Below are 12,881 nucleotides of genomic sequence, written 5' to 3'. Positions count from 1 at the left end.
CTTTTGGTGGGGGAATTACATTTATCTATTTATTTATTTTACTGGAGGTACTGGGAATTGAACCCAGGACCTCATGCATGCTAGGCACATGCTCTACCACTGAGCTATACCCTCTCCTAATTTTTCTAATTTCTAAGTGTAAGTAGTAAGTTTCTTTATTTTAGCCTTTATTCAATCATAAGAGCACTTCAGGCAATACATTTTTCTGAGTTCAGCAGCTTCAATAGTTTTAGAGTGAAATGCTTTTCCCTTCACTAATAAGAATTTTGGGTGGTTTTTTGTTTTTTTGATCAAAGGGTTATTTAGGAGGGTGTTTCATGCTTTCCAAGTAGCCAATATTTTCTGTGATATTAATACTATTTATTAAACATTTTGTTGGGTTACTGGCAAAGAATTTGGTCAGTATTATCTTTCACTTCTTGTATTTGTTAACAGATTTTTAATGCTTCCTCTGCTTTAAGTTTCCTATATAGATGTGAGTCTTATTTCTGGCACTTTGTTCCATCCCAAGGGTCTATCTGCTTATCCCTGGGCCAGTACTACACTGACATAATTATAGTGGCTCTGTAATCAATGTTGATAGTCAGTGATGCAAGTCCTCTCCACTGTGTTATTTTTAAAAATTGTCTTAAAATGATCTTTGCTATTCTTACGCCCTTTGATTTTCCATATAAATTTTAGAATCAGCTTCTCAACTTCAGAAAAAAACTATTAAGATTTTGATGGGAATGGCATTGAATTTACAGATTAATCTGAGAACTACCATCTTTACAATCCTGAAATTGTGAACACAGTATATTGTCCATTTATCTGGAAATTCTCTAATGTCATTCAACAAAGCTTTACAATTTTCTCTGTAAAGGTCATACATATACACCGCTTCATAATTCCTAGATACTTGAATTTTTTGTTGCTGAGGGTTTTATTATTTTTTAAAATTATTGTGAATTATATATAATACAAAATTTACCACTTTAACCATTTTTGAGTGAACAATAGTATAAGTATAATCACAATGTTGTATAACCATCATCACTATTTCCATAACTTTGTCATTATCCCAAACAGGATTTGTACTCATTAAATAATAACTCTCTATCCACCTCCCTGCCCAACCCCTTGGTAAACTCTATTTTCTGCCTCTGTGTATTTGGCTATTCTAGGTACCTCATATAAGTCAAATCAAACAATATTTGTCCCTCTGTGCCTGATTTATTCGATTTAGTATAATGCTTTCAAGGTTAATCACGTTGTAGCATGTGTCAGAATTTCATTCTTCTTTATGGATGATAATATTCCATTCTATGTATATACATTTTGCTTATCCATTCATCTGTTGATGGATACCTGGGTTGTTTCCACCCTTTGTCTACTGTGAACAATGCTGCTGTGAACATTAGTGCACAAGTATTTGTCTGAACCCCTGCTTTCTAGGAGGGAGTCTGGGGATCTTATTGTAATTTTATGTTTAACTTTTTGAGTAAATGCTAAACTGTTTTCCACAATTGGTATACTACTTTATGTTTCCACCAGCAATACAAACAGGTTCCAATTTCTCCACATCCTCATCAACGCTTGTTATTTCCCATTAGACGAAAAAAAAGAAAAGAAAGAAAAAAAAAAAAAACCCTAATGGGTATGATGTGGTATCTCATTGTGGGTTTGATTTGCACTTCCCTAATGACTAATGATGGTAAAAATCTTTTCACTTGCTTATTGGCCATCTGTGTATCTTCTTTGGAAGATATGTCTATTCTTTGGAGAAATGTCTATTCATGTCCTTTGCCCATTTCTGAACTGGGTTTTTTTTTTCTGTTATTGAGTTCTGGGAGTTCTTATGTGTTCTGGCTATTAATCCCTTATCAGATATATGATTTGCAAATGTTTTCTCTCATTCTGTAAGTTGCCTTTTCACTCATGTGCTAGTGTCCTTTGATGCATAAAAGGTCTTAACTTTGATGAAGTTCAATGTAATTTTTTTTTGCCTCTTTTGTTGTCATATCCAAGAAGTCACTGCCAAATTCAGTATCATGAAGGTCTTCTCCTGTTTCTTCCTAAGAATTTTACAATTTTAGCTTTTACATTTATGTCTTTGATCCATTTTGAGTTAAATTTTGTATATGGTATGAGAGTCCAACTTCACTCTTTTGCATGTGGAGAAACATTTTTCCCACCATCATTTGTTTAAAAGACTGTTCTTTGCCCACTGAATGATCTTGTTACCCTTGTCATTCAGACCACTAATTTGGTTTCTGTAGTGTTCATTCTCTCCTTCAGTCCTTCTACTCAATTAAAAAATTCTAAAGCCATGGTTTTTGCCCTTGGAAGAATCTTTCTGCACCCTATTCCCTTCCCCATCATGGTCATCATATCTCCTTTAGCAGTTTTATTTTGCCAGGACATTGCTGTTCTGGTTATTTTATTTTATTCTTCTTCCCAGTTACTGGGTCCCTTAAGGTATGTTATGATTCTTTACATATTCAGGATTCAATCTTGGGTCTGCCTTTTGGAAACTCTCAACAATGGCAATCTGAGAATGGGAGATACAGCATTTCTGCCCTGCAGGCTGTGGTACACCGACTGGCAAGCTGTTAGTCATATGGCAAAGTACCAAGAGCAGGCATTTCTGCTCTTTGGTCTCTAAAGGTATAGAAGCCACAGACTTGCCAGGCTCAGATAGTGAATTCAGCCTTTTTCTTCCGCTCCCTGTAGTTCCTTGGAGGCAACAGAGAACACCAGGTCCTCCTACTAACACTCACACAGGTCACCACTGCTCTTCCTCTGGGACGCTACCAATCTTCACAGATGAAAAGAGCAATCTCTGCAGGATTTCTGACGTTTTGATCCTATTCCCTGGGCTCTACACTATTGAACCTCAGGTTCTCCTTAGGTCCATATGGAAAAAAGTCTTGTACTTGTACCATATAGAGCTTGGGACTTGCTTACACATTTCAGATACTACCCACCTGACCCAGCAGCTCCTCTGCTCAGAAAAGGCAGATGGGATTGGACTGAAGTTGACAGAAAAAGGTCACAGGGATGCATACATTCAAGTCACTATTTTCCAAAATCCCCTCTATTTGTTTTTCTTCCAATATCAAAACTGTTAACAGGAGACTATCTGTCAAACAACAGCAAAAACCTCGTGCTAGGATTCCAGTTCTCCCCTTCTATCCTCACCATCTGTCTTCGTGGGGATGTCTAATAGCTCCTCAGACTTAAGACAGCAAAGATGTAGCTCTTCATTTCCACCTCTCAGCTCTTCCTCCATCCTTCCCCATCTCAGTACACAGCACCACTATCCAGTCAGTTGCTCACACCAAAAAACAAGGAACTACTACTGATTCCTCTCCTCCTTCACATTTCACATTCAATGTATCACCGAGTCCTGTGGACTCTACCTCTGAAAGACACCCTGAAACCATCTACTCTTCTTCCTCTCCACTACCATCATCCTAGTGCACCTATCTTTCATGTGAACTACAGCCATAGCTTCTTAACAGATCTCTCAGAATCCACGCTTGCCCCGCCCATACAATCTGGTGTCTACAGAGTGGCCAGAGTGGCTTTTCCCCCAATTAAAAAAGGTTCAAATGCTACAGAAATGTAGAAAGTGTAGTAAAAGAACTTTTTAAAATCCCAAATCATTTGCGAGTGTCAGTCTGATGCTCCATGCCCCTCTGATACTTCAGCGTGCATTCTTGTGGACATTCTCTTCCATAATCATGCTCATGCTACAAGGATCAAAGTCAGGCAAATACTGTCGTCACTACCATCTAATCCCCAGGCTCCATCCCATTTTCTCCAGTTGCCCCAATTATGTTCTTTATAGCTGAAGGCCAGTCTAGTATCATGCACTGCATTTCACTGTCATGTCTCTTAGTCTCTTCAGTCTAGACCAGTTTCCTCAGTCTTTCCTTGACTTTCTTCACCTTGAGACTTCGTCACATGTCCCTCAGTTTACATTTGTTTGATGTTTCCTCATGATTAGATGATATTAGGAATGTCAGCAAAGTGATGCTGAATTCCCATTGGATCCTATCAGGTGGCACATAATTTCATTTTGTCGTATGATTGATTATGTTTGCTTTGATCACTAAGTTAAGGTGGTACCTGCTAGGTTTCTCTGTCAAATCATTCTTCGTATTTTGGTGGGGTTTTTTTTGGTACTTTTAATCTGTTTGTCCTTTGTATTTTGTGGGGAGGTACTATGAAGCTATGTAAATATTCCATTTCTCTTCAAATTTTTAATTAGCTTATATGTGCATGGGCTTGTGGTTTCCTATTTTATTAAATTTTATTGACTTCAATAACCTTATAAATTATATTCAGTTTATGGGGTTATAACTCATTACTATCACTATTTATTTTGATGTTCAAACTGTTCTGTTCAAACAGTAAGTCTGTTCTGGTTGGCCTCTGTCCTTCCACACGTCCCTTGCTGTCTGGTGCAACAAGATACTCCAGGATCATCCTGTACTTTCCCTGATTCAGCCCTGGAATCTGCCACTTCTAAAGGAACCCTTATTCCTTTCAGTAGAAAATGGTATTTAGAAGACAAGATCTGGGGTGCTCATTGCTGTTAGGGTATTGCTGTTTTCAGGTCCTCTCAGTGAAAAGAGCTAGGGAACATATGTATATTATATACCTATATATGTATATAATCTGTAACATACATTTATATGCCACATATACACATACACATATACATTCACACTGGTATTTCTACATCTGTCTATTGAAAACCACAAGTTCATACTGATGCATCTAATTCTGGTCCAACACCAGAGTTTATTCTATTTTGCTGTCCTTCCATATTTGTACTGTCGTCCTCTGACAGTGAGAAACCTGGCTCCCATTTCCCTCATTATATTTATTTATTTGACTGATCCCTTTGTATGTCCCAATCTCCCATCTCTGCCACCAGCCCTTCCCCCTGCTCATTTCTCCTGCTTTGGCTCTGACTCCCCATTCTGAGTCACCTGCCTGCCGCCCTGCTTCCCTCCAACACACGTGGATATCCTCCTCACCCAGCCTGGGGTCCTACTACCATGCCAGAACGGCTCCGCCCAAGGACATCCTCCTCTTTGTTTGGGCTCTGCGTCACCCCTTCTGTATGACAGCCTCCTCATGGCATTTGGGCTTGGGGACCCACACATGGGCTACTAAGGCTCTCTACTCCCACCCCCCTGCCACAAGGTTGATGCCTACCTTGTTCTACACAACCTACTGGCTTTATGACTAGACTGTTAAGGAAGGGAAGCTGAGGAAGAAGAGAACCATTTTTTAAAAACATGTAGCTTCTTTGCTCAAAATTCTCTAATGGCTTCCTATCACACTTAAAATAAAATCCAAACAACTACCCCAGGGTTTTTATGATCTGGTCTGTCTCCACCTCTCAAATCTCATTCTGTACCATTCTCCCTCTTGCCAACTATGTTCTATTCTGGACACACGGGCCTCTGTTTCCTTGAACACACCAAGCTCATTCCTACCCTAGAGCTTTTGTACTAGCTGTCCTTTGCTTGAACCCTGGCTACCAATCTAAATAACTAGTACTTAGTTCCTTCTCTCCCATCACCCCATTTGAGTTATATTTATACAGTAGTTACTATTATCTGATATTTTCTTGTTTACTGTTGTCTCTGTCCACTAAAATCTATGTAAGTTCCATGAGAGCTGATTCCTACTTAACTGCTTTTTCCAGCCTCTAGTGAAAGAAGGCAATTATAAAAAGTAAGGCTCTATTAGAGCTCTATCCTGTGAGACAAGTGACGACCGTGAGTGGTCCCTGTGCCCTTTTTTATCAGGGCAGTACTGAACACTGCCTGCCTCCCTTAATACTGTGACCGGTGTGCAACTATCACTGTTACAGCCTCTATATCCAACAGTGGAATCGCTGTCATGAGTAATAACCCCATTACCTGTGTCAGAGCTTGGATGCTTGTGTTGATGTCACCACTGGCTACTTGGGAGATAATGAAATTGATTGTGGATGCTGTATTACTGTGCATATCATCGAAGTGTGGAGAAACAGCCCGGATCCTAGAGAGTGGAGCAAAGGAAACAATTCAATCTTTATTACAAAGTATCCCAACGAGTTGGAATTATGCACTTCCCTACTAGATACAGGTTTCAGTAAAGAACTTCTATTAGTCAGATGGTAAACTGTTCTAAAAAGTTCTAACTGAACAGAGAGCTCTTTTCAACATATACACTCTGATGATCATGAACTGCTTATACTTAGATGAAATGGGTGAACTTACTTGGGTTCAGGAATAAGGACTGGTTCAAAAATGTCGTCCAGTTTGTGCTGAACAAGTTCTGGCATTTCACATCGGACTGTGCCATTGTCATTTTCAATCTCATCTAGATCCAGTTGGAATTCTCGGCGAACCATCTGGGCTGCCTCAGGATGCCCACTCATGCTTCGGGCTTGGCTAAGGGAAGCAAAAGGAGGCTCCTGAACTAAAAGAGACTTCTTAACCAAAGGGCAAGAGAAGCACTGCCAGCTGCCCTAAAGCTTCACGACGGATGTTCAACTTCTGGTTTCAGCCCCCCTGAATGATTTAAGTCCTTGAGTCTAACCAAGTGTTTTCAATGGGCAACAACACTGGTTCATGAATATCCTGAGAGCAGATTTCTTTAACTTGTACTTAAGGTACTGCCAAGTTGTAAATATCCTCTCTAGTTCACTAAAGCCAACAAACCTTGTGCTGCTATTCCAGCTGGGGCAATAAATAACAAAGTATACTTTATTGACTCAAAGTTCATTACTTCTGGGCAAAAATTTGAAAAATATTTATAGACTGCCTGGTTCTTTTCCACCAGTTTAACCAGTGTATACATTTTTCTAATTATAAGCATCATCCCATGCAGTGTTCAGTAAGTTTTATACTTGAGGGACAGTCCGTCACCTCTTTTTAGAAATATTCATTCTTGACAGGTCAGGGCCAGGATTACAACCAAACAACAGATATTCATGGTTTCAAAATTCAAATTGGTTAAAATAATACTCATGACACAACCCAAAATAGAGTTGTCTTGCTTAGAAGGTAGTTAATTTTGAGTCCCCAAGCCAATTCTGGGCTGCATGCATTTTACTTAGCCTATCTGAAGAAAAGGAACACAAAGAAGAAAGTGAATCAATATTTTAGCCATGTGACATTGAGCTGACACTTCTGCTAGCCAGTGGACTTTCAGGGAAGGCTTGATTCATGGCAAACTTGGACACCCTCTACCCTGGTTATAAACTACACCAATCGCCCTCCAGAGGGGATGAATCCAAGTCAGAAGTTAGAAAGATATAAGAGCCCTGCTAATGAGAAATTAGCAGGCAGTACTTACATCCTATAAGTGCGATACATAATTCTGTCCACGGAAAAGCAGTGAAAGAAGGCACAAGACTATTTAGAAGTGGTTTTGAGACAAAGACACAGACAATGAAGGCTGAAGGATTAAACATTTGGTTACAAGACATTTACCCCGACACTGTGTCATGCATGATAATGGCTACAAGAACTCAAGATTATGTTACAGGATAAGCTCTCAGCACATAAGGCAAAGTCCAAAGAGATGCTCTCAGACACTTATCTCCATCCACATACTTGAGTTTGGAGGACATGTCCTCAGCCGGTCCCTTGCGGAGCATGTTAGTATTGGAGCTCATGCTCTGTGTGCGCTGAGGCTTCTCTTCCACCTGTTTTATTGGTGCAGCAGAAGGCCTCTTTGCTGACCGCTTAATCCTCTCCTCAAGCATGCTCATATCCTTTTCAGAAAGCTGTCAAAAGAGGTCCAATTTAATTTATTAGCATACCTCTCTAGTAGAATAAGAGGAGAATTAAAAACGTAATTGGAAGACTCAAGAATTAATATCCATTTTCATGTCAAAGCAAACAGAACCTCCTATATCAGGGTAAGTTTACTTTCAAAACACTGCCTACATTTTAAAATCGACTATTGTCAAAACCTGACCTGCTATAATAGGAGAACATATGAAAGAAGGGAAGGATACAAAAGGGAAGGCTATTAATAACTATGAATAAAAAGATCAAGAATTAAATGAAGTTTCCTCATTTTTATTGTGTTACCACTAACCAGCTGTGTGACTGTGGGTGAGAAGCTTCACTTTCGGTCATCTGTAAAATTCCTGTCTGCTTTATCTCCTTCATTGGGGTGTAGTGAGGATTTAATGAGATTAATACAAGTTAAAAAATATAAGCACAGTGTAAATACATGTGCTACTAAGAGTGAAAAACGAGTCCAGCCACAGTAGTGAGTGGCTCAGAGGAATCAGAGTCAGAAGCAGAACCTCCTGTGCTTGGGGAGTCTGGCTCATGGCTGCAACTCAAGACTTTTGATCTGACAGGTACTGCAACCCACATTATATGCAAGTAAGTACCTGTTCACTAAAAAATAAATGCACTAAAAATTACAGAGATTGCCAGGCAGAATTTACATCTCAGACTAGCTAAGATTTCTTGATTCAAAAATAGCTCTCACCTAAAGCAAACTGGTATGAGGGGGATGCTCAGAAAAGAAAATCTAATTTCCAGTAAGACACAGCATAAGTAATCAGAGACACCCTCAAGGGCTTATCTGGATTCTAGGACACATGGATAGGCTGAGTTTTAATAAAAAGTGGTAAAAACTTAGCTAGAGTTGAGATGGCATGAAACCTGACACCCAAGTGATCCGGCAATTTACAACATACTGAAAATATTCAGAGAAAATCACTCACGGTTCCAATCAGCTTGAACACCTGGTCCCCATGTACATTGTACACTGTGACGATGGTGTTGAGGGCAGCGTTGCGTACAGCGTTGTCACGGTCTCCTATGTGAATCGCTATCTCCTTTAAGGCTTTTCCCGGGGTTGGTTGGCAAACATTCATGCCATAGGACTCGACCAGACACCCCAGTTCTTCCAGGCACTCTGATGGGGGAGAAAGGCTAGATTAAGGAGACTCAACACACATTTGGCATAGAGACTTATCTTTACTAAATAAATTTTCCTTGGCATACATGAAGGACTAAAATCTTATTCTGGCTGTGCTGAGAATTCTTCCTTGTTTATTGCCTTCTTATAAAACACTCAATGAAACAATGGTGTTATAGCAAGTGCTCCTAGAAGAAAGGGATGCCTGTGAGTCAGATGGCCCCTGTGCACTTGATTTTGTCACCAGGGTGGTACTGAGCGGTGCCTGTATCACCTGATACTGTGGCTCCACCAGTGTGCAACTCATCACTTTCACAGTCCAAATAAGAAGGCTGTAATCACTGATAAAGACACTAAAGATATTTCCTGGTTCATCTATAAACTATTTCTTTTAGAGGTCACTGTTGCAGATTTACGCCTTAATTTAAATTGTTGCTTTACCTGCTCTTTGCTTAGAGTTTTTGGATTTGGTTCCTTCCATAATGAAGGGGAACATCTTGCTGGCTGGGTAGACAAGGCACATCCGGTTAAGGATGGCACGGACATCTTTACGAATGACGTCCTTTGGTTCTCCGACCTAGTCAACAAGGAAAATTATGATTAACCGAGGCATTTTCTGAGTAGCAAAGGTTTCTCCCATGAACAGGGACATGGGAATGAGCAGTAGATGGTATCATCATACAATAAATGAAGAAAGGAGAGGGAATAAAAGTATAGGAACTGAGGTAGCTGGGAATTTGAGTAGTCTTCCAGAGTTAGAACAACACATTACCTTGAGGATGAGATAGGGGATGAAGGAAGATGCTTCGTTCTCAGTAAGATGATACTCCTCCTCACTTAACAGGGTGAAGAGCAATTTTAAATATTCTAGGGCTTTCATTAAGACGCTTGTATTGGTGTCAAAAAATCGCAGGGTAAGCCATTTTAAGATAAGATCCAGGCAACCAATGACACCCTCTTTTTCACTCTCTAAGTGCTTGAGACAAAACAAGACAAAACCCTCCAAATTAGACTGTATAAAAATTTAAGTTCTATTATGCAAGTAAGTCTTAAATTTCACTGCAGTCCAAAAAGAAAATGACAGATCGCTAAGCCTCCATTTAAGACCAAAATTATAGACCGACAGTCGTTTATTCTATCAAATAATAAGAAAGCTCTAAAAACAGAGAACGTGGTGTATTCCAGTTCCTTCTCAAGTCATGCAAACTTCCGATTATTTCACAGGGTTCAGCATTTTCACATGCCTGAGATTCACGCATATTTATTTTGTTGCAAACTTACATCAACCATGACAGCAAGGGCTTTGTTGTGATGCTGAAAGTCTGAGTGAAACATTTCATCTTGTAACCATTTAGCCACACAGCTAGACATCTGAGTCTTCAGCTGCTCAATGTATTCATCCCGTGGAGTAGTAAAGTTCCACTTAAGCACCTGGAAAAAAAAACAGTGAAAAGGGGCTGTAAGGTGTTTAACTGAAATAAGGTAGAGAATTCTATTTTAAGCAGTCACAGGAATCAACTTAACAGGATATTTTAAAATTCACCAAGATTAATTTGTAATTAAATATGAATACAAAATGTACTGTCAAGCTGTTATACTTCTGAAAGCTTAACTGAAAATCTTCTAGGAATAAAATTTTCAGCAATTCTTACTTACTTAAAAAGTCAAGTCTCTATTACTGTATAACATGGTGGACACTACTGGCAAAACTTAATAAAAAGAAAATGTGAAATATCTACCAAAATTTAAAATGTACATATTATTCTAGAAGTTTAATATAAACATGCTCACATACGTGCACAAAACCTACATTCAAAGACGCCTATAGCAGTATAGTTTATAATACTGAAAGACAAAGAACAACCTAAATGTTCAACAGAGTGGGTTCAGAATAAAGAAAGGTACATACATATGATGTACCAGTAAATAAGAATGAATGCACATACACATGCAGATATGGACCAATTTTTATGATATTTCAAACATAATTAAAAGAAAAAAGTAAGATGCAGAACAGAGTATGGCATATTCCCCTTTATGTAAAAGGAGGGTTATATACTTATACATATATGATTGTATAGGTATAGAATATTATTATTTCTGGAGTAATACATCAAACATCTAGTAATAATTTTCTCCCTGTGGAGGGAGACTAGAGTGGGAGACAGGCTTTTCATACTGTACTCTGTACTTTTTTTGTATTGTTTGAATTAAAAAAAAAATATATATATATATATATAAAATAAATGTATATATACATATATTCAAAAAAATTTTTAACTGCTTAATAAAAATAACACAACATCAAAAGAGAAATGATTGAACTGGCCATATATAGTTACCAAATCTATCTTTTAAGGTATCAGGTACGAGAAGGATTAAAGGAATAGCACATTACATATGTGTAATTAATAAAAAATCAATGACTGCTTTCTAGTATTTGATTCTAAAAATAAAACAAACAAACAAACCAAAAACCCAAATCCAAAAAACTTCTATTTCTTTCTACTTGGAGGAAAAATAGGCAATAGCTCCATTCCATAGTTTCTTTTGTAGGTATTAATGCTACCATAAAGAAGTCTTAGAGAAACAAGATATAACTTATAAGCAAAAGATTCAGATAATTATTAGATATTTCACAATATGATTTCACATAGAAAAGTTATTCTTGATCACCAAACAAAACAAAAACAAGCAAAAAACTTGTGAAGATTCTTATTTCTTTCTTACCTTTAACCCTTTTTCATCTTTCATTCTTTGCTCCTTTCCATTTGGAACAACAATAAAAATAGGACCAGATTTGTCTTCATCCTCCTTTAGGCTGGTTTTGCTGGGCACTTTCTTTCCTTGCGCAGTCTACAATCAAGGTGCAGGGAATACTGATTAGCTGACTACTTCTCCTTGGGCATTTGCTGTTACTGCCCAGTAAAAGGGCACTCTATAAACCAGAGACACCTCTCTACATATATTCCACATGAAAGAAACAAATGAGCCACAGAATCTTGCATATGATATGTTCTTGTATAGATTTTCTAGAACTGTTTCTAAAAGCATTCTTAAGTAACTGGTGCTTGGTCCTTGCACTGGCATGTGATGTAGCTGGAAAAGCCACTACTATCTATCACTGGTCTGGGTCACAAACTATTTTTATTGGGTAGTTCTTTAAAAAATTATTGAGATATAATTGACATATAATAGGTAGTTCTTTTCTTTCTTGAAATCTTCAACACTGTTTATAGTTTTCCATATTAATGACATTTTGAATGGCATTCACACATTTCACATCACTTAGTTGAGAAAGCTTTTCTGTTTCTCTCCATATAAAATGTATCTCTATCACATCACTATAACGGGATACACTTTGAACCTGTTTATAGAGAAAATTGCTAGAAATATTTTAAATACTTAAGTTATCAAAGTGGTTTTTAGAAATAATCCAAGATTTAGAATCTTTGTATCAGATGAAAAGAAACTATAAACACATAGTATATGCATTTAAGGTAAAATTTGAATTTCATTACTGGAATCATTATTATTACAAATGCAGCAAAACTCTGCTATTTCTAGTAGGCCAGTATTTCTTTCTAGTTCAAACACTGAAGTCATTCAGTCAAAACAAATATGAGATCATTTATGAGAAACTGCTTTGTCAACTGCAAGAGGCTGGTAAAAAATGGCATTAAGAACAGAGTCAAAAATACTTCAAAGCACTTGTGATCAAAATACTAAAATAAGCACTTGTTAAATCTGGGATGAGGACAGGGAGGAGGACAGGAAAAGAACAGGACAGGAAAAGCTTCGTTGGATAGTTCAGAAGATAACTACCCAATTAAATTAACTCACTGAATTGAAGGACCCAAGTATAGGGAAGGCAAATGAGTATTATTTAGAAGAATGGCCACAGACTGCCCCTTTTAAAATTGGGATGTAATAATAAATGTACT

General features: G+C 37.9%; 1 protein-coding gene and 1 non-coding gene across 4 annotated transcripts in view; both read right to left on the bottom strand.

The window, feature by feature from the left end:
* Nucleotides 1–12,881, bottom strand: part of CKAP5 (cytoskeleton associated protein 5) — an 89,808-nt gene that overhangs the window by 9,290 nt on the left and 67,637 nt on the right. For all 3 annotated transcript variants that reach the window (XM_010964594.3, XM_010964596.3, XM_010964595.3), the window contains exons 28-35: nucleotides 11,668–11,793; nucleotides 10,219–10,368; nucleotides 9,710–9,913; nucleotides 9,379–9,514; nucleotides 8,741–8,934; nucleotides 7,608–7,780; nucleotides 6,267–6,440; nucleotides 5,925–6,045 (exon numbers count right to left, since the gene is read on the bottom strand). In XM_010964594.3, coding sequence (XP_010962896.1) covers nucleotides 5,925–6,045; nucleotides 6,267–6,440; nucleotides 7,608–7,780; nucleotides 8,741–8,934; nucleotides 9,379–9,514; nucleotides 9,710–9,913; nucleotides 10,219–10,368; nucleotides 11,668–11,793 — 1,278 coding nt within the window. The remainder of the gene's footprint in view (nucleotides 1–5,924; nucleotides 6,046–6,266; nucleotides 6,441–7,607; nucleotides 7,781–8,740; nucleotides 8,935–9,378; nucleotides 9,515–9,709; nucleotides 9,914–10,218; nucleotides 10,369–11,667; nucleotides 11,794–12,881) is intronic.
* LOC123619643 (small nucleolar RNA SNORD67) lies at nucleotides 9,144–9,254 on the bottom strand. The gene has a single exon (XR_006728323.1). It is a non-coding gene; the product is annotated as a small nucleolar RNA SNORD67 (small nucleolar RNA).

This window comes from Camelus bactrianus, chromosome 10, assembly GCF_048773025.1.
Source record: "Camelus bactrianus isolate YW-2024 breed Bactrian camel chromosome 10, ASM4877302v1, whole genome shotgun sequence".
Classification (NCBI taxonomy): domain Eukaryota; kingdom Metazoa; phylum Chordata; class Mammalia; order Artiodactyla; family Camelidae; genus Camelus; species Camelus bactrianus.
This window is presented reverse-complemented; position numbering and strand designations above follow the sequence as displayed.